We start from the raw sequence: 22000 nt of genomic DNA, 5'->3' as shown, positions 1-22000 counted from the left end.
GTGATTAAAGCAAAACCTCTCTGAAAGCTGCTGGCTGCCAGCTCCTTGAGGAAGGACTGAAGAGACTGAGAGAATGTGCCCAGGATTGCAGACCTTGTTCCTGCCCCAGCACAACTCTACCAGATGTGTGAATCTGTGCCCGGGTCCAGCTGTCTCTGTTTCCAGAGCAGCAGAGATAAATAAGTTGTATTTGTCCTGATATAGATGCTAAAACCAGACCAGGTCCCTGATGCATTTGTCCAACAGGGCAAAAAGCAAACCCTGTCCCAAAATAGCTGATGTGTTCCTGGAGTTTTCTCTTTCTGTTTCAAACTCTGGAATGTGTCGCATGCAGGGACACAGAGGTTCAAGCGAGGCCCAAGTTCCTCTTGCTTCAAGTACAAGGTTTCATTGCTTTGGGCACAAAAAGAACAGATTAAAGGCTGCCGTGGAGCTAAGTAAGGAGATACTGTGCTCTCTCCCTGATTTTATTGGTATGAGCTGAGCTAAGACCTTGCCATTAACTGGAGACTGTTCAGGGAGGTGAGAAGACAAAAGGCACAAAAGGACATTTTTGGATGTGACCTCTGCCAGCCAATTTCAGGTTATTGGGTTGGTGCTGACATCCCACAGAGACTGAATCATAGAATAATGGAATCACTGAGGTTGGAAAGGACCTTCAAGGTCATCAAGTTCAATCTGTGACTGATTCCCACCTTGTCACCACACCAGAGCATTGAGTGCCACGTCCAGTCCTTCCCTGGACACCTCCAGGGATGGGAACTCCACCACCTCCCTGGGCAGCCCCTGCCAAAGCCTGACTACCCTTTCCACCAATAAATTCCTCCTGATGTCCAGCCTGAACATCTCGTGGCACAGCTTGATGCCATTTCCTCTCGATGCCATTTCCTTTGTCCCTTCAGAGTGTCCTGTGCAAGGGCTGGGGAAGGGGACAGTGGTAGGGGAGTAGGTTCCAAAGGTGAAACTGGAGGTTTGGAGAGACAAAGAGCCACCTCTGCCTCTGGGAAGCACTGAGGGAGGGAAGCCATGGGCCTGCCCTCGTGTCTGCAGCCCCAGGTAATGGTTCCAGGCCTCTGCTGCTCTAACTGTTGTGCCTTCTGCTTGCAGAATTCCATGCTGGCCGCCGACTCGTGGAGTAGCTGCTACCCAGTCCCTTTCCCAACCTCATCTTTCCCAAGTGAAAACCAGTGAGTGCTGTTCTCCTTTGTCTAATCCCCTCTGCTCTTGCACACCCCATGATTCAACTGTTTCTTTGCTGCTTTCCATGTTTACTTTATTTCATGATCTGATGGGGAAATAATTGCATCACCCACTGATCTTGTGGCATTTCAGACACTGCTGCAGCTTGGGAGCAGCAGCAAACAGCTTTTTGTTTTTAAAAATGAGAAAAAAACCTTTGTTTTCTGTTAAACCTGGAGGCTGCAGTAGGGGAGAAACGGCTTTGGTTTAGCCTGGATTTGTAACACTAATGGAATTCTTAACAGATCCAACTGAGCAAACATGGGGCAGTCTCTGGATTTGCACAGATGTGGAGGAAGATGTTACCTGTACTGGGGATTAGATTTTGGGTGATGTTAAAATCCTCTGCCATGTCAGTGGAAGTGACTGACACTAACAGCCGTGTCATGTCTTTACTGAAAAATTTTGTCTTCCATTTTCCCTTCACAATGAACCTTCATCACAAGGTGGGATATGACAAATGTTTGCACAACATGAAGTGGCCTTGTGCCATCACTGAGCGACGTGGATGGTGATTCTGGTGGGGCTGGGGGTTTGGAGGCTGATCCATGGCTCCTTTGGTCTATGTGAATCCAGGGATACACAGGATGTGTTCTTTATCTAGGTCAGAGGTGGGAGAAGGAGAACTGAAAGAAGCAGAATTTGACATCCTGAGCTAACAACTCTGTTCCAGGTGCCTGGCATTAAACTGGGCATTTAATGTAACCTCCCTCCTAAAGGGATTTTGGCATCTTCATGGTGGGATCCCTGTGATGGTGTTTGCAGGGGTCTGAGGATGAGGGAAGAGATGAGAATGTTGACTCCATGTTTCAGAAGGCTTGATTTGTTATTTTATGATATATATTATATTAAAACTATACTAAAAGAATAGAAGAAAGGATTTCATCAGAAGGCTGGCTAAGAATAGAAAAAGAATGATAACAAAGGCTTGTGACTGACCGAGACAGTCCGGACAGCTGGGCTGTGATTGGCCATTAATTAGAAACAACCACATGAGACCAATCCCAGATGCACCTGTTGCATTCCACAGCAGCAGATAACCATTGGCTTACATTTTGTTCCTGAGGCCTCTCAGCTTCTCAGGAGGAAAAATCCTAAGGAAAGGATTTTTCAGAAAACGTGTCTGTGACAGGATCCCTCCCTGGGAGGGTGTGAGCTCCAGGCAGACAGGAGCAGTGAGGATCAGCTCCTCTGGCAGGGGGATGAGGGGACTCGAGTCCCTGTGCTCCTGCTGCCCTGGTCCCCTCTGGCCGCAGCAGGAGCTGTGGGGTGGATGCACAGGGCAGTTCCCCATCAGAGGGTACCAGAAGCTGCCCCACAGGTGCTGAGGGAGCTGAGCTGTGCCAGCTCCTCCCCACAGGAGACTTCTCAGATCCATTCAGGTCTTTTGCTCTTGGCCAGCCTGGCTGATTGGAAGGGGCTGTGCTTTTTGAGCAGGATTCCTGTAAATTACATGTTGTGAATCCTCCAGAGAGCTATAACAGAACTTCTGTTTTGCTGCATTGAACCACAAGATTAGATTGTGTTTATCTATTGCATTGGGGTTTTTTTTTTTGGTTTTTTTTTTTTTTTTTTCCTCTTGACCATTTGTTCTGGTTTTGCCCCTCACTCTCTTCCTGTTCGGTGCCGCTCGTACCAGCGCTGCCGGGAACAGCCCAATCCTGCAAGGACATGCCTGTGTCTGACACAAACCTGGACTTGCTGCCTTTGCTGAAGTTACTTCTGGAAATGAGGCCCATTGTAGTAATGATTTGCTAGGGAATGATTTAGCCCATGCTGCACCTTTAGCTTCCTGTTCTTCGTACCTCAGGAGGTGTAAAAATCACTTTTCAGGTTAGATCTTCCATATCTGCATTTCACCTTAAAAAAAAAAAAAAAGTCTGTGCTTTTTGTATTTGAAAATGGCACTGACTCTGTTTTAGGTGGATTTAGGGTGAGGGGGTTACAGGCAGGATTCCTGGAAAGAATGGAAACATTGAAAAGTGAGATTTTAAAGGCAGTTGTAATTGTAGCCCATTGCTGTAACATGAAAAAATGCAGCTGGCATTAGGGGTGGTGCACGTTTTTCTTCAGAATCCTTGCAGAGAAATCTCATTTGCAAGTGGCTGTGTTTGGACAGGGCTTATTCTCATAGCAACACCTTTATCCTGAAGCAGGTTTTTCCTGTTTCTTTTCAGGAGTTCACTTTAATGCTAGGGAATTTCTTCAGAAGACCCCAAACGCGGCCTCTTGGGTTCAGATTTTCTTAACCTGACAAATGTCAACAGTGTATTCAACCTCCCTGAAAGAACCTGGGAGGTTCAGAGCTCTGAAGAGCAGCAGCTCAGCTCTTTTCTGAGGAATTATCCCTGCAGAGCTCAGCTTCCCTTGCTGAGAGGCTCAGGACATTCCTGGCTGGGGGGATCTGGGGCAGCCCAGTTGTGCTGTTGGATGAGGTGTCACACAGCTGCAGCAAAGCTTTGTCCCCAGTTTACACTTTTCGTGTTGTTTTTATGCCCTTTTCCACCTCTGCATGGAGCATTGCTTGCTGAAATAGTAAAGCAGGCTCTGAAAAAACATGGATTGGTGTCTGGTGAGGAAGGAAAGTGGCAGGCTAGTGCCAAGGCAGCCCGTGGCCTCTCAGCTCTCCCTGATCTTCCACTGGCTTGAGATGAGAAGTTTGTGTCTCTGAGTGGAGGACAGAGGATGGAGCCTGGCCAAAACACACATGGAGGTCTCAGAGAAGTGGCACTGTGGGCCCAGGAGGGCTTTGGATGCATTGGTCATGCTCATTGGGATGAGCAGCTGGATGAGCAGCTGGAATGCAGCGGAATTGCAACGGAGCGTTCCTCCTTGGGCAGCTGCTGTGATTAAAGCAGCATAAATTTCCTTTCTGGAGCTGTTTTTGGTTGTCTAGTGAACCCCTTCAGCATTTGAGGGAAGCTGCTGACCCACAATAGAGCAGTTTACCAGGAACTGAGCCCTGGAGAGGCTGAGCAGGTGGGGACAGGGCAGTGTTCACAGCTTGGCTGTGACAGGGTCACTGACCTGATTCTTCCAATTAAAGCATTTTTGTCTCGGTTTATTTCAAGCAAACTTGTCAATGGCTCTGTGCCCAGCCTGCAAATGAGAGGAGACAGCTTTGAGTTCTGAGTCCAGGGAAGGTAAAGCCCAGCTCCAAAAGTACTGATGGGATTTTGGGGCTTTCCAAGGAGGATCTCAAAGTGGTGCCTGGAGCTGCTGTGGGCTCTCCCTGCAAACTGCAGCAACCAAGGGCATCTCACATGGGCAGATTGGAAGACCAAGATTAAGGGTAACAAAATGCCAAGCAGAGCTGGTCATTCCACAGCAAGCCAGGGAGGCTGGAGCTCTCTTGCTCTGTTTCTTGTTACCTTGACTGACCTTTGTCCTCGCCACAAAGTGCCAGGGGAAGAGGAGAGGGTGTTCACTTTTCCAGTAAAAATAGTTTTCCTATTCCTTGGTTAGTTCCTTGATGCTGGCCAAGCTGTGTCCTCGTGTGAGAGACAGCGAGACCACAGCAGCCTTGGCTTGAAAGCCTTTTAAACCAGCCTTTTCCTGTGTGGAAATAATTAATTCCCAGAATTTATGCCCAGATTTTAATTTCCTTGGGTGGATTACAAAGAGCCAACAATCAGGGCTGGACTTTGGGAGCTGGGATGTGCAGGTTTGTGTTCACACAGGGTCTCAGGTGTCTCTGCAGCAGGTAAAGCCGTGGCAGCACAGAAAAACAAAAAGAAAAGGGAGGAAAGAGCTGTTAATTTTTGAGGGGTTTGTCTTTAGTGATGGGAAACAAGCAGGAAAAATGTATTTATCAGAGGAGATAACTGTGTTTGCACATAAATCCACATGTAAATGTTCACCGGGTGCGTTAACGAGCTGCTGGCCACACATGGCACCTTAATTGCTTAATAATCCTTTGGCAGCTTGGCATTCCCAGCTCCTGGGCAGGAGTTCTGTTCAAACTCTGTTTCTCCCTCTTCCCAGCACCCTGTTCAAGTTTCTGGCCGTGGATTATTTGGGCATCAGGGTGAAGAAAGAGGAAACCACCCAGCTGGGGTGGATGTCCCGTGGTGGCAATCGCCCAAGCAGGAGCACGGCCCCTTACGGGAAGGATTACAAAGCACATTCCTTGCTCCTGCAGGAGAGGGAAAAGGCTTGTGCAAACCAGGAGGTGGCGTGGAGCAGAGGCCAGGAGCTGCTCCTGGGCAGGAGGAAGGAAATTGGCTGCTCTCGTGGCAGTTTTTGCCCCTGGCTGCCTGGAGGAAACGGATGCAGGGTGCAGGGAGCAGGAGGAAGCTGGCATGGCCCTGCCCAGGTGGAGCAGGCAGGATCTTTGCTTTGTTCCCCTGTTGGCTGAGCACTGATCTTGCTTTTGAGCTCACATCCCTAGTTCCTCTCTCTAGGTAACAGTTCTGTCTTGTTTCCAAGTCACCAACCCCTCCATTCTCACCTGCCTTTGGGCTCTGTGAGTGGTGAACCCCCTGTCCAGGTGGGTTAACAGGGGTGTTTCCCTGTCAGAGCTGATTTGTGAGGCTGTTTTGGGGGTTTTGTGGCCTAAACTGGCATTCAGGTGTGATGTTTCCCTGCAGCTCATGTCCTCACATGATGTGACTGGCGGGTCCACCACGCCCATCATGCTGGGATGTCCCAGGGCTTCATTCTGCTTTGTCATCAGGGCTGAAATATTGGGTACTGCAGACCATTTTTATCTATTAAGTCCTTCCTGGTCTACACAAATTAAGAATTATATTCTTAATTCAGCATTTTTACACTGCTGACTTTGGGAAGTGGGATAGAACTGGTAGAGGTATTATTTTGCCATCTCTCTTCTGGATAATATCCAATAATATCCCTCTCCTGTATGTGACATCCTGAAGATTCAGCTTCACTGCTGTCAGAGGCTGAAGTGACCTGAGAAGTGCTGGGGACTGACAGGGAGTAACTGCTTTTCCCATTTCCTTACAGGCAATATTTTAGCCCCCCTCAGGATTTTTATATGGATTCCATCAGCAGACCACATTTCTTGGATACAAACTATGCAGCTGTGGACCCCACTGACTTCTTACCAAAAAATGGGGATTTTCCTCAGGTAAGTGCAGAGTTCCTGATGTCTTTGGGGAAAAAATGAGGCTTTGGAGTGCTGGGGATTGCTTTTCAGTGTTGCCTTACTTAGGGAAAACGAAGAGATGGGCGATAAATTTGTCCAGCCCCAGAGAGGAATTGTGTGCAGTTGGGATCAGTTCTCTGACACCAGGAATTTGAAAAGTGTCCATGGTTTGGTAGGAGCTTCTCTGTGGTAAAACAGCTTCTGTCTTTTAAAGGGGTGTTTGGCATAAACACTGGTGGTGCTGGGGCTGCAGGAGGGTCCCAGAGTGTGAACTGAACACGCTTCAGACTCTTTGGTTATTTCCCTCCCAAAATTCTCTTGTGCTGCATGTTCTTCCTCACTGGTTACAAGTGGTGGATTCCTGAATAGTGAATATTTAGGGATTACATCAACTCAGTGCCTAGCATTCCAAGAGTGGAGCCAGGTCAGTTTTTGCAGAGCTGAAGTGTGGGAGGAATGAGCAGTGACCCCGAGTCACTCAGCATCTCTGGGGACCCAGACCTCCCTCACCTTGGGGATCTCTCTGGGTGGGAAGGAGCTTTTTCCTTGGAGGTTTTGAAACATTGCACTACTTTTGGCAACATCTTATGGTAAGATTAGTCAGTAAAAACTGCAAGTAGTTGATATGATAGAGCTGACTTTGGAATAAAGAAGGGACAGGCTATATCCTTTCTAGGACTTAACACACACATTGGTGTCTGCTGGTGTATGTGTTAATTCCCCCCTCGTTGTGTCTTTGGTTTCTTGGTATGGCTAAAGAGTGGTTTTGTCACTGCTTTGGGCTCTGATTTCTGCAGGTTTGGATGTGCAGGTGCTGGGGATTTGTGCTTTTTGGTGTGGTCCCCCCATCCAGCTCCTCCTGCTTCACATCAGGGACCCACCTGGGCAGCCACTGGGCAGCTGCTGGGCAGGGTTTTCTGGCTGGATTAAACCAGATAAATAATTGAATCACAGGAGCATTGATCTCTGCCTCCTGCAGAATTAATTGTGGGAGGAACGAGACAGAAAGGTGATCTCATCAACTTGTGAGACCATTTATGGGGCTGTGATGGGAAGGGGAGAGGGGTCCCTGCCACAGGTCTCACCTCCAGGTCTGGTGGGGTTTGGCTGATGGGTTCAACGGGAAAAGGGCTTAATTATTTCTTTAACTTATGTATTTTCTAGTATCTCAGTGGTCAGTCAGCTTCCTTCCCTGCTGCATCACAGAAATTGATCTCAGCCAACTTGGAGGAGCAGGTTTTTGGAGGTTCTCTGTGAAAGGAGATGCTTTGTGTTGGCTGGGTGAGAAAAGAGCAGGAAGCTCTGAGACAAAGCAAGCATGAATGACCTCAAATGATTCCCAGAGCAAGAAATAATTCTTGTGCTGCTCTTATCCTTTGGGAGAGGAAGCCATGGATGGGAGTGAGTTGATTTTAGGCAAATGGGCTTTTGTTTGGACTGAACCTAACACAGCCAAACCGGTTCCTTCACTGGGATATTGTACCACCAGGCAGTGCCATGTGCTTCCACAATGAGCAAAGCAGCTTCATGGTGCTCTCCTGGCCTGTTCCATGCTTTGTCTGTGAGCCCATGCTCTGGAGATTCCACAGGTAACAGGGTAGTGATGTGTCACCCTGAAACTCAGGAACGGTGGATCAGGCTTTGCTGGAGCTCTGTTTTCCAAGCTGAAGCTCCCTGGAGCCAAGGGACAGCACTCAGTTATTTCGCCTGTGGGGCTGTCTCTGGAAGAGGAATGTCAGGCTCCAGTCATCCTCTAACAGCTCATTCTGCAGGATGGAGCCAGGTCAGCCTTCTGAACACTCAGATTTGGATTTCTGAGCACCTGCACGGTCTCTCCTGTGCTCACTGGGAGCAGGATGTACTAAGCACTGACATGGAAGCCATGGATAAACCCCAGGGGTCTCTGAGCCATCAGGCATTGCCCATCCAGAGAAAAGCTGCAGATCTGCTCACAGGAGCCAGAGGTGGAGCCTGGCTCTGGTGGAGCAGCAGGTCTCAAATTGGAGATAGTGGCATCAGTCTGGAGCCATCTGGGAGTCTCCTGAAGCTTTTCCAGCCCTTTCTTCAGCAACGTTTTCCACTTGAACGATTTCTCATTTTCCCAGACACCAAATTGTTAAATATTAACATTTGGCTTGGGAAGCTGAAAGATGCCATCCAGGAGGGGTGGTGGGAGCAGCTGGGTGGTTCCATATTTCCAGGTGGCTGTTCAGGAAAGTACCTGTCTCTTCCAAACTTTCCTGCTGCCATGGTAGGAGTGGCAAGGGCTGATCCAACCATGCCAGACAGAGCAGTGGAGCCCAAGGGGCAACATGAGGAGTGTGCTGCAGGTGCTGGTAAGAGATTCCTGTCCAATCTGTGGTTCTTGGGCAGGCAAAATGGATCAGGTGCTTGTGTGAGGACTTGTGCTGCCTCCACACATGGACACAGGCTGTTCTCTTGGCTTTGCTCCCGCAGCAGAACCCAGAATTTTGAGGAATAATGAAGAAGGATTTGAAAGGTCTAAAGAGCAAATGATTGAGGCATTTGTGTAGCAAACCCTTTCTGTTGGTGGCAGTGATTGTCCATGTGCTGTAGAGTTCAGAGTGGGAGTTCTGGTGCTTTTTCCTCTGGCATTGGTTTTTCCTCTCATCATCCTTCCATGTTTTGTTTTGGGAGTCCTGGTCTTGCAGAGTGCAAAGGCTTTGCTGACCTTGGGGATACTGAGAGTGGGAATTGCCACATTTTCTAATGTCTCTGGGAGTTTCTCTGTGGTTGAGCCATTCACCTTGCTGAGCAGGGAAGGTGCTCACTGCATGGCCAGAACAGCCTGATGTGAACTTGAACTTGTTTCCTGCACAATAGGGTTCTGGCTTGCTCCTGGGTGATTCATCCTTGCTGATCTGTTGGCATTTTTTATATAAACAAGTGGCTTGAGTGGAGGTTCAGAAAATAGTTCTGGGAGGCCACGTTGGGTCTGACAGCATTTCTGGTCTTGGGAACTGTTGTCTGCAGCCAAAGTCTCATCCCAACCACATGGTGCCATCTCCTTATGGAAAAGTCTACAGACTGCCCACGTGTCCTTACAAATCACAGTCCTGAGAGAAGCAGGGTTTGGTTTCTGTTGCTTCCCTCCCTTCCTGCTGGTTATTCCTGCAGTCCCAGGTGCTGCTGAGCTGGGATCTGGCACTCGTGGGCGGCAGTTCTGCAAAGGCACCGTGCCTGTGGTGGTTCTGTCTTGTGACACTGATGGTGAGAGCTGTTAATTGCCATAATAAAACATTGAATCCAGGAGGGTTAAACTTATCCTCTGGCCTGTGTTGTCCCTGTGAGCTGTGTCTGTCCCCAGACCCTTGCAGAGTCAAAGCATCCTGCTCTAGGAGAGCATCCCTGCTGCTCTTGGCCACCACAGATTTTTCTTTACTTCACTGCCCTGGACAGTTTAGAATTAATTGAAACACAGACTCTGCCTAATTCCCCTGAGCTCTTTGTCATCTCTGATGGCCTTTGCTCGCAGTCTGTGTTCCCTTTGCCTAATTTTGTGCTGCTTGTGGCTCTAGAACAGGACTTTGCTAAACACACAGAAACCTCCTCTGCTGACTCCATGTGCCCTGAGAAATAAACCTGGGAGGGGGAGCAGCTCCAGGGGAAGGTGGAACTGGGGACATGGTGGGTGTGCAGATCCTCCTTCTCTCCTCAGTGGGCCAGCTCTGGGTGCTTTGGAAGGACCTCTGGTCCCCTTCTTCAAACGTGGGTTGGAGGGACATCAGGCCAGATGGATTTACCCTGTGGGCCAGGAGGAATTGCCTGCTCCCAGGCAGAGTCACCTTCAGTAATTCTGTCAAGATGCAGTTACAGCCTTGTTTGATCTGCTGTGCTGGATGGGGGCTCCTGAGCACACGTGTTAATCATAAACCAGCCCTCTCCTCACCACCAGCCCCTTGCAATCTCCTCTTAATCGTCCTTGTTAAAGCAGGAGGAGAAATTAACCTGCTCTTAAAAAAAGTATTAATTTTTAGAAGTGCTGCAGAGAGCACAGAGCTGTGGTGATTTAGGAGAAATCAATGCAACAGTTATTAAATTATATGGAACACTTGGTTGTGGCTGAAACAAAGAGTTTCCTGGAATAAGAAACATCCTGGAACTTCTGTTGCTGTCCTGGAGTTATGTCTACAGGGAACACAGACATTAAAATCCATTTGCAGGCAGTTACCTGGCTCTTGGCCTTGGAAGAACAAGTGGCTTTGCATGCTCATGTCTTTGTTTCTGCACTGCAGCTTTGGGGTTTGGGCTGATGCAATAACACTTTATAACCCCTCTGGCTGAGATACCTGACACATCCTGCAGCCCTGGGGTAAGGAAAACGAAGGCTGTGGTTATAATTCACTGTGCACTGACCAAAGGGCTTGGGGTGCTCCAGCTGAGGCACCCTGAGCTGGCTCCCTGGAGGAAGGGAGGTATAATTTGGGTTTTGAGGTATGCTTTGTTGTCAGTGGATTGCAGGGGCCCCCTCAGATGCCTGTGGCCCTGGGGAAAGGGCTAAAAGAGCCTGGAGGGCTCAGATACCCCCCTCCCCACATTCTAATCTTGATAGTTTTCATCTGTGTTGCTGCCTCCAAGCAGCAATGTCCACTCCTGGCAGGAGGGATGGAGATCTGCCTTCTGAGGGTCTTGGCAGGCACAGTTCCCTGCCTCCTCCTTTGCCAAAGCCAACAAAAGTGGGAAAAGCCAGTCTGAAATGCTCAGTGCTCTTGAAAGTGCTGCTAATAGAATCCAACAGCACACCATGAGGAGATGGTTGAAAATAGATGCTTTAATTCAAAGCAGAGTTGGTCTGAGTCAGGGGGTGCAGAAAGTTCCCCAGCACAGCAACTCCCTGGGCTTGGCTGGAAGGGGATAAGTCAGATGTGAGAGCTGGAATAATCCTGCTTTCCTTGTCCCTGTCTGTCAGCACACGTGTTCTTGGGTGAATTGTGGGGAGGCAGGTTGGGAACATTCCAGGTGGTGGTTCCACAGTGGTTTATCTTCCCCTTGGTGATTAAACTGCTGTGGTCTTGCAAAATCAATGCAGCAGCCCTGGGTGTCTGAGCTGTGTTCCCACTTCCTCCAGCAGCACACAGGTCTCTCATGTCTGCATTTTGCCCCCCCCTGACAGCAAAGGAAGAGGAAATAATCCACCTGCTCTTCCAAAGGTTGCACAGATTGCAAGTCCTTGATTGACTCAGGCAGGACATAGTGGTTCAGTCAAGGTCACACAGCAAGTTGCTAATTAAGACATTTCAGAAATTAATTTGGCCTCTTCACTCCACGCATTTCATTAAAGCACCTGCCCCAGCAGAGCCTGCCCTTAAATACAGCAAATTCAGAGAAAAGCAGCCTTGAGAACCCTCAGCCTTTCTGCTGCCCACAGAAACCGAATTCTGCTGTCTCTGTAGTCCCTGCAGGACGTTCTGCTGGCTCTCAGGGAGGGGCTGCTTGCAGCCTCCACTGGGAGATGAGGTGGGTCCTGGGAGCAGGGAGAGCCCAGCCCAGGCTCCAGCTCCTGCTGGGGGCCCCATCCCTGCGTGCAGACCCTGCCACAGCTGCATTTGTGCCAGGGAAAAGGTGGTTTTCTTTCAATTAGCCTATGAAAAAAACTCCTGGACTAGGTGTGGAATGTGGATCCTCGCTGTTGATGTTTCAGTCCCACGATGCTGCAGAGGGTTCTGCCCTTGGGAACGAGTCCTGCTGCAGAATTTTGCCCTCTGGGTGGTTTTCCAGCCTCAGTACCTGGCGAGTTTTCCTTGGAGGGGCCCATCCTCCTTCCTCATCTGATGGCACAAAGCAGAATTCCCTCGCTCAGCTCTCTCCTGGAGGGCTTTGTCTGCTCACCTCTCTTGATAGCCTGCTGGGACTTTGTGCTTCTTTCACTCCAAAGCTCTGTTTTATTTTGAGAAGTGCCTGATAAAATGGGATTTTCCAGCTGTTCCCAGCACAAGGCCCTGAGAGGAGCTGTCTCAGCAGCGACAGCCACAGCAGCAGGCACTGAATGCTGGCTCAAATATGGAACAGAGATGAGCTGTGCTCCCTTGAAACTGTGCCTGGAAGTTGTGGGAGCATGGTGGAGACTCAGAGCAGTCAGGGCTCCTCTCCCTCCCCATTCCCAGCGTGTGCACTGCTGGGTTTGCTGGGCAAACTGGAATTGACCCCACGGGCAGAGCCTGGCTCTGGGGCTGCCACCAGCCCTGCCAGGGAAGAGCAAACAGGAGCCTCTTGCACCCAAAGCAAACACGACAGTTCCCAGGGATTTTCCAGAGGGTGATTTGTTGGGTGATTCCTTTAATCTCCAGTGTTGGAGGAGACCTTCATTAAGTTTACATCCCCCCTTTTTGTGCCTTTTTCTCTTCCCCACCAGAAATTTATTTCTGTTACCAGAACTGTTAAAGTTAAAAGGGACAGCTTTGGAAAGAGGAGGCAACGGCCTCTGGGAAATAACAGTGACCCAGGGAGGAAAGGGAAGAGAATGGGCCACTCCTCTGGATTCCTAAAGGCACCATTTGGGGTGGGGCAGACACCAAAGACAAAGAGAGCAGCACATGGCTCTGGGGGGCACACCAACGTGGGAATGCTCCTTATGAGCTTTGTCACTTCCACCGCTGCACCTGAGCCCTAAAATCAGGGTTAGGGACAGGAGGGCAGGACCCCCAGCCCAGAGCAGGGGCTCCAGGGGGACAAAGTCTGGCACAAACAGAGCACGTGGCTCCTGATGGGGACACCAACATGGGAACACTCCTCATGAGCTTTGTCACTGCACCTGAGCCCTGAAATCGGGGGTGAAGGGGTAGGGACAGAAGGGCAGGACCCCCAGCCCAGAGCAGGGGCTGTCAAAGGGACAAAGTGGCACAAAGAGAGCACATGGCTCTGGGGGGACACCAACATGGGAATACTCTTCATGAGCTTTATCACTTCAACCATTTCACCTGAGCCCTGAAACTGGGGGTGAAGGGGTAGGGGCAGGAGGGCAGGACCCCTAGCCCAGAGCAGGGGCTGCCAGGGGGACAAAGTCTGGCACAAAAGAGAGCACATGGCTCTGGGGGGACACCAACATGGGAATACTCCTAATGAACTTTGTCACTTCACCTGAGCCCTGAAATCGGGGGTGAAGGGGTAGGAACAGAAGGGCAGGAACCCCAGCCCAGAGCAGGGGCTGCCAGGGGGACAAAATCTGGCTTTGGGTGGCCGGGGAGAGGAGCAGAGGGAGCCTGGAAGGCTCTGGCTCCGCAGAGCTGTTTACTGTGCTCTGTGGTTGGATTACACCACGTACAGTAATTCTCCTCGCACTGCCAGTAATTTCACTGACTTACCAAGCAGGCATCATTTCCTGAAAGTCAGCCCTGGACTTAGAGGAAGTAAGAGCCCTCTCGTCGTCGTGACTAAACAGTCTATGCAAATCTCCGGGCTCAGGACGGCTCTGCCGGGCCCCGAGTCTCCATTTTCCATTTTCCCTGCTCTGGCTGCTTCATGTTGGCTTTTAAAGCCCCCTGATGAGCCCTGGCTGTGAATGGACCTTTCTGCACTTTGCTCTGAGCACCCTCCCCCTGCTGCTGCCTCCCGCACCGACAGCCCCCCGAATGCTGCTCTAAAATGTCCCAAATGCAGTTCTGGCTGAAGTTCCCATCTCTCTACAAGGTAAAGCCTCATTTTTTTCCTGGGTCTTTCCTCCTCCTCCTCCTCCTCCTCCTCTCGGTGGAATTCCTCATGTGTTTGGTGGCCAGGGCAGTTGTGCAGTGGCTGCAGAGTTTTGGGAGTGACACCTCTCCATGTTGGGTACTGGGAATAGATTTTTTTTTAATTTTTTTTTTTTTTTGTCCCAAAGATGTGATTTCTGTTTTGCTGGAACCTGCATTCCTGAGTGCTATTCAGTGTAGAATTTGGAGGGAAGGAGCCCTCTGAGGGTTGATCCGTGTGTTTGTGTAGGTGTGATGGCTTTAAGGGCTTTTATTTCCAAAGTTAATGTGGGGTGCAGGAAGGAAGGGGAGCTAAACCCTCCACACTGTCAGTTTATTGTCCCAAATTTAGACAGACTTTGGGGTTTGGCATCTGAAAGATTTTATAGTGATCATCTGCAGCTGCTGATTCGGTCACTCCTGAATAATAATTTGCTTAATCTGTGACTTTTGAGGTGCCAAATGTCTCTTGGGTGACAGTGTGGCTGTAATTGTGGGTGTGTATTTGGGTGTTTAGATAGGGTTTTGGGTTTTTAATAAAACCTCCTCTTCACATGTGTGCTGTGCAGTGCAGTCATCCAGAGCTGCTCTGCAGACACTGCTCCCTCAGTGTCTGGATTGTGAGAAAATAAACCATTTCTATTGATGGCTTGATGGAAAAAAAATATTTTTAGGATGCTTGTTCTGTCTGTATTTAGACTTCACCTGTTCTTTCATTATTTTTAACACTTTGTTTTGACTGAGGGAGCTGAGCTGTTCCCAGGGGCTTTGAGAAAGATCAAATGTCTGGGCTGGGGTACCTTGATTTTTTCCTGATCTTTTCTAGGGAGATAATGTGTCATAATCTCAGTTTTGGGATAATGACAGGAGTACTGTGTGCCACAGTAGCATCAAGTTGTCCTCTGCTCTGAGACCCACCTGCAGCTCTGCCTCCAGCTCTGGGTCTTTGGCCCAGGAGAGGCCTGGACCTGCTGGGACCAGTCCAGAGGATGCCACAGAGATGCTGAATTCCGGGAATAAGGTTTATGTAAAAAAACAGTTGCAAAAAAGTATCTGAAATAAAGATCCTACCTGTCAGAACAACTTCTGTCTGGTGCAGAAATTTGACTTCTGCTGAAACAGAAATGCTGTTACTGTAGAACCTCATTTTTCTAATGAGAAGAACTTAAAATTCTGATTAATCCATCTGAAACAGGGACAAAATTACATGTTTCAAACCCCAGTGCCTGAACTGACCCTGACCATGGCCTTTTGGTTGAGGTGATGATCCTTCTTTTTCCCTGAGGTCACCAAGGCAGCTGCTTCCATTTGCATCAGATAAACCAGGCATGGTTTGCACTGGTTGTGGTTATCCATGGCCTTGTGTGAAACAATTACCCTGGGTTTGGTGAATTTGCAGAGGTAGTGGTGGTGGAAGTTCTTGGGGTGGGGAAGCTGGCAGGTGATTAATTTTAGTGCTCTTTAGATAACGCAATTAGTTAAGACAAATGAGAGATTCTGGAAGTTTGTGACTAATGCCTCGTAATGCTGGCAGAGGATGGGATCACTGCATCACTTCCAGGAGGAGTATTGTCCTCCTCTGCCTTGGAGGCTGCTTTCCTCTCCCCAGTTCAGCCCAGTGGCGGGGCTGGAGTCTTCCCTGGGGATGGAAAGGTCTGGGTGACGTTTGCTGCAATGTCTTGGGTTGGGTCATGAGGCTTTCCCATATCCTGTTGCTATTCCAGCCCAGCCCTTGCCCATTGTTGGGAGCTGATGGCCACTCTGTGCTGCCCCACAGCCTCCCCTGCCATGACCTGGGTGTGCAGATGTTTCCTCCTTCCCCAGCCTCTGTCAGTGCCCTTTGCAGGTGAACAAACCCTGCTTGGAAGCGTCTCAGCAGTGGGGCTGGGTGGGATCTGGGACCATCTGGATCCTGCACAGGCCACTCACTCTGGCCATGGCCAGATCCACCCAAGTGTTCTTCTGCTTTCTGGAGTGTTGAAGGGAGTCCAGGGCTCCCTTAATTCCAAGGTGATAAATCTGGGTGCCTGTTCAGTCTCTGGATGCCTTGATTTCTGGGTAATCCTAAAATAGCCACAGAAATAGCAGGAGCAGGAGCTGCTGCCCTCACTCCCTGAGTCTTTAGGTCCACCAGTTGGTAATTGAGGAATTCAAACTCCCCACATCACACCTGCCATTGCTGGAGTGCTTCCAGCACCTGCACTGATGGCTTCAGGGCACACATTGGCAAATGAAACATCCCTGGGAAGAAGGGTAAAGGAACATGTCCCAGTGGTTTAAACCCTACAAGCCCATAACTTTTGATAGCAATCAGGGGGATTCTGACCCAGCTCTTGGCCTGAAGCCCTTGGGAGCAGCAGCACAGCCAGGCTCAGCTCCTCGTGGGTTTGTCAGGCAGGGCTAAGTGACTTTTAAGAGTCTTTGGCTGCCTTTCTGCCTGTAGTGGGAAATTGGCCCTTTACTGGAAGTGAGCAGTGATTCCTCCTGTACCAGCCCCTGGCTCTGCTGGCAGCAGCCTGTGGGGTTACCCTGGTGCTCTGGCTGGGCTGTGCAGCATCTCTAGGGCCACCAAGACAGACCTGTTGGTCCATTTGCCCTTCCCTCACAGACACAGGCTCATCTCCTGCCAGACCTGAGCGCTGGAGTTTGCTGCTGGAAGTACATGGCTCTTAATTAACAGCAAAGTTTTTTCTGCTTTGACGAAATTTGAAGGTGCTGTTTGGTGTGGGAGGAGGGCTGAGGTGATGGGATGGAGCTGGGGAAGGGGCAGGGTCTGTGCCACAGTGAAGAATGCAGAGCAAGAAGTGCTTATTGGCTCTTGGTTCTTGCCACCTGAAATAGGGAAATCAGACATGGGCTTCATGTTAGGGAGGGGATTGATGGCTCTTTCTGAGCCAAAGTCTGTGTGACTCAAACCAGCAGCATCACTGGGCTGGCACCAAATAAAACAGTTGCAAACCATCCAACCCAGTCACCAGAAAAGGAGCAAGGGCAGAGCAGAGCGTGGTCCCTGTTGCTGAAGGATGTTCCTTGTCCAGGCTGGGGCTGGCCCTTGGGAGGAGGATTGGTAGATCTGCCTGCATTTTCCTCGATTCAAATCCAGGTGACACCAGCACTCCTTCCCCTGCTCCTGGCAGCCTCGTGTGTGTAGAAACTGCCAGGAGGAGAGGGATGTTTCCTACAGGTAGTGCTGCATGGGAAATTACAGTGAAACAGCCACACTATGGTTGAGTGTAGCTGGGTCTCTGGGAGCCCCTGCACATGAATGAAATCCTCGAGTCCTTTGGGGCCAAGGTGAAGCCTTTGCCCCCCTCAGCAGCCTTTTTTAATCAGGCACAAAGTGGAGTTGAGCGATGCCACGTTGGATTCTCCTCTCTCTCCCAGTCCATGGTGCAGGGATGTGCACAGCCTAAGTCAGCCTTGACTGTGTACCCACACTCCAGGCCAGGGCTTTTCCTGCTTTTTGAAGAAACAGATTTTCAAACAGCACCACAGAGCCTGTCCTCATTTCCAGGTTAATTCCTGCGATCTGTGGAGCGCAAAACAACGGAGACGCTCATTGAGCAGAAAGAAATTACAACTTGCTGGCTGAGTAAGGAGGGATCTTTGCTCTCATCCTTCCTCCTCCAACCACGGCCATGCTTTGTGTTCCAGGATTCTTCATACCTCAATGAGCTCTCCAACAACAACTCCCTGTTCTCATCCCCTGCGGATTCCCTCTCGGACATCGTGGATGCCAAGGACTTCCTGCCTGCCGACAGCCTGAGCCACGTGCCAACGCTGTGGGATGTGAACACACCTCAGCAGAACCAGATCGAGGTAGGGGCTTCTCTTGGTTTGGTGAAAAACACCAACGCTGTGGGATGTGAACACACCTCAGCAGAACCAGATCGAGGTAGGGGCTTGTCTTGGTTTGGTGAAAAACGCCCAATCACTTGGTTTTAAAATTTTAAAAGTTTAATAGTAATGAAATGGTTATAAAAGTAGTAATATAATTAGAGTAATAATCATTTGGACAATTTGGATTAGGGCAATATGAGACAATAGAAACAAAGAGTTACGGACATCCAGGTACCTCCTTCTGGGCAAAATAAGCCCGAGAAAGGACACACATTACAGAGGATTAACCCTTAAAAGCAACAGCCTGTTGCATATTCATACATCTCATACATGATGCATCAATTCCATTCAAACACAGGATTCTGTCTGGTCAGTGTCAGCTTCTTTCTCTGAATCCTAACGGGGTTGTCATGGCTGAGTGAGGCAGGAAGAAGTTCGTTTCTTCTGACAATGGAGCAATAAATTCTCTTTCTCTGAAAGATTCAGGTGTCCTGTGGCTCCTATCTCAGTGAGAGTCCTTTCTTTAGAAAAAAAGTATCTACATAGCAAAGTTTCTATTTTAACCTCATGTTATAAACTAAAACTATATTTAACACACTACTTAAGAAAATTAATACAGCATCAATTTCCAACATAACACATATAATATTCATTTTAATATTTGCGAAATTTTAATCATAAAATACGTATTTTTCACAGTTTGAAAAGACAGCTGTCTGCTAAGGAAGGCAGGAGCCTCCCCTGAAATGGAAAATGTAAACCCCCTCCCTCCGAATTGCTATAAATTTTAAATTAAGGGGCTCTCAGGCAAAAACTATGGGAGCAGGAATAACAGTTCTTTAGTAGGGAAGAAAATAAAAGGATAAAATAAACAATGCAGTGCACTAAAAAAACACTGCCAGAGTCAGAACCCAGCCTGACACCCTGTGGGTCAGGGTGTTGGCAGCAGAACCATTGGAATTGTGGCTCAGCCCTCCTGCAGTGTCAGGGGTGGTTCTGCTGGAGCAGGGATCCTGGAGAAAGGTGCAGTCTCTTCCTCTGGAGATCCAGTGGAAGAGGCAGCTGCTGTTCCTCTGGGCAATCCAGTGCAGAAGCTGTGCTGGTGTTCCAGAATCTCCAGATTATATCCAGGCAGGAATGCTTGGCTCCTCCCCCTGGGCTCACATCTCCCAGTGGGATGCTGTAGTTCTTATCAGCCATGCAGGGACATTCAATAGCTGTTCTCAGCAGATGTTTTTGGAGGGAGGAGTGGTTGTGGAAGAAATAAGGAAAACTGCCCACTGAACAGAAGAAACTCTCATGCAGATGGCAAATAGAATACAATTTGCTTGGCAGTCCAGGACAGGGCTGCTCCTTTCCCATCCTCCCAACAGACAGGAGGTGCCTCAGCCTTCATCCCTTGGGGGTTTTACCAAGGAACTAAGAAACCAACCCAGTTCCTTTGGGTGAAGTTTGAGGTGTGGTGATGTTATTCACTGCTGCAGGGAAGGGGTGAAGTGGGGTTAAATCCAGCAGGTCCAGGGTTCTTGGGAGTGCTGAAGGGATGGACTCCAGGAAAACCACCCTGACATGCATCATTAGCTTCCCCCTACAGCAGCACCTTTTGTTTGTTCACCAGGGCAAACAGTTCAGCAACAATGACTGAATAACTGTCTCAACTTCAGACTCACCATTTGTGTTTACTTTGTGAGTGCAAGTCCCTGCAGGCTTTTACATCCCAGAGTTTTCTGGGGTTCAGGAGATCCTTGCAGTCCTTCAGCATCACCTGATTGTGGGCATTTTTTGGGCATTTTCACCAGCCTTCTGCTCTCTGCTCTGCAGAGAGTGGTTGTTGGGACCACATCATCCACATCCACTGGATCTGGGTCTCAGCTCTTGCAGTTCTTGTCCATCTGTGCCTCATATTTCCACTGTAGGTCACTCTCCTAGGAAGACTGAGGGAAAAACACCCAAAGTGGCTACCCCAGGAGGGAACTGGGGTAATCACTGCTACATTTTGAGGCTCTGCTGTGCTCAGTTTCTCTGGCTGTGCTTCCCTGAGCTGTTCCTTCTGCAAGCCTCGAACCAGTTGGAACTTGCAGTTTGAGGCAGCAGGAAGAGAGCTGAGCTATTGGAATGCAAGAAGTGGCTGCAGACATCCCAGGCTTGCAAACTGGATGGTTAAAAATGCTGGAGAGCAGATGCATCCCCAGGACAGAGGAGCCATGTGCCACATTGCTCCTGTTTTCATATTATTGTTGGGTTTTTATGTAAAAGCCTAAATCTCCACAGAAATGGTTCTGTGGTGGGCTCTTTCCAATCATGTGAACTCTGTTTGAGACATTGAATGCCTAGAAAATCCTGGAGTTCTGTGTCTGTGGAGTGGACAACAAAAACTTACTGGGAAATGCTGTTCTAAATGCAGCATGAAGAAAACAAAGGAGAAATAAACGTTGTGTAAGTGTGAGACTGACTTGTGTGACCACAGCAGGATCTCCAGCAGAGTCCTTGTCCCTGTGCTGTTCCTTGTCCCTGTCCCATGCTGTTCCTCATGCCCTGCCCTCTACCCTTGTGTCCTGCTGAGCTCTTGGGCTCAGATAAGGCCAATTAACTCCTTGGAATTCCATTTATAAACGACTTCCTTTGGAAAGGAATCTCCAGCTAATTTTGAACCGTTGTCTTATCTGTGTTTGCTGAAGCAGTTGGGGCAGGGTTGCTGCTTTTTTGGGCTGTTTTTCAACTGAGTAACATTTCCTGAGGTGGTGTCAGTGAGGTGCCTCATGGACAGGAGATTTTGGTTTCATTATTGTGTGCAAGTGGCACCATGTACTGGGGCACTGGGTAAAAGTACTGCCAGTTTGATTCACCACTGGCCTCTGCATATTGGTGTGGGATATCAGCAGCTTTGATAATCTTGTGCCTCCCCACATCACCACACCATCCTAGTTTTCCCTGGAATTGCAGGAACTTTGGGTTTTGAGCAGCCAGAGCAGTCACTAAGCTGCAGTGATGGAAAATCCATCACATTACATCCTGATTCCTGTGATCCATCGCTCATCTGTGGCTGTGCAGCCAGTTCTGACCCACAGTCCACTGCTGGGTCATCAGGAGTGTAGTTTTTCCAGAACTTTTGTCTCAGAGACCCAGACAGAGCAGGAACATCAATCTCTCAAAGTTCTGATAGATGGGACATCCCAGGAGCCAAGCTGGATAAATCCTGGGGGGAGACCCATCTGTGGATCCCAGGTACAGGAACAGCCTTGTGCTTTGTCCTCTTTAAAAATAAACATTCCTAGCTCGCTGAGAATCCCTGGATTGAGGTGCTTTGGGATCAAAGTGGAAAGGGCTGCACACAGAAGTGCCTCTGTGTGCCAGTGGGGAGAGCTGTTATCCCAAGGAAAGGAGCTGTATCCAATGTGTTGGCTCTGTTTATCACTCAGGAATGGGCAGAGAGGGAAGAGCTGCTACCCTGTGAAATATTTGCAGGAGCAGCAGACAAAACAGCTTTGATTGTAATGGAGTTGTGAAATAACCTTTTAAAAATAGTCCCTGTCATACATTGTGTTTTCTGTCATCCATCTCACACATTCCCAGTGTTTTTAAGGCTGGGAGGCACAGCCCAGCCTTGGAAGCCTGTGACTGGAATTTGAGAGCTGCTGATGCAGTTTTTTATTGCTCATTCACAGTTATGTTCAAGATGTGAGCAGCTTTCTCCCAGCTCAGAACCCAGGGAAGGGATTTACACAGAGTGAGGTTGGCTTGGCAGCCATGTGGGACTGATTCCAGTCCAGGGAAGTCACTGCAAGGTGGGACAAAATGGAGAAAAATGCAGAGGAGAAAAAAGCAGAGTAAGAGCAAGGCTGTGATTGTGCAATTGTTGGTCTCTCTCCTACTTCCAGCCCTGTGCTCTCATGGATCTGTGTTTCTCTTCTCTGGATGTTCTTAGCACCGAGGGAGGAGAAAATCAAACCAGGAGGTGAGGGAGGGTAGGGAAAGGCAGGAATTGTACAGGTGGATGATCCATCTCCCACTGCAGCTCCTGCTCCCACCTGCTTTGACCCTCATGGCACATTCTCACCTGTGTGGGTGGTTTTCAAATGCCCCAACAGCCAAGGTTCCTGTTGCTTCCTCTGCAATTCCTGAGGTGGAA

The 22000-nt window shown here is 49.1% G+C and overlaps 1 protein-coding gene across 1 annotated transcript in view; it reads left to right on the top strand.

Moving 5' to 3' along the window:
- Positions 1-22000, top strand: part of SBNO2 (strawberry notch homolog 2) — a 51254-nt gene that overhangs the window by 6858 nt on the left and 22396 nt on the right. Inside the window, exons 3-5 of the mRNA XM_036399559.2 lie at positions 1108-1187; positions 6205-6328; positions 17686-17850. Coding sequence (XP_036255452.1) covers positions 1108-1187; positions 6205-6328; positions 17686-17850 — 369 coding nt within the window. The remainder of the gene's footprint in view (positions 1-1107; positions 1188-6204; positions 6329-17685; positions 17851-22000) is intronic.

This window comes from Molothrus ater, chromosome 26, assembly GCF_012460135.2.
Source record: "Molothrus ater isolate BHLD 08-10-18 breed brown headed cowbird chromosome 26, BPBGC_Mater_1.1, whole genome shotgun sequence".
Lineage (NCBI taxonomy): Eukaryota > Metazoa > Chordata > Aves > Passeriformes > Icteridae > Molothrus > Molothrus ater.
The sequence above is the reverse complement of the archived record's forward strand: the minus strand, read 5'-3'. Positions and strand labels throughout refer to the sequence as shown.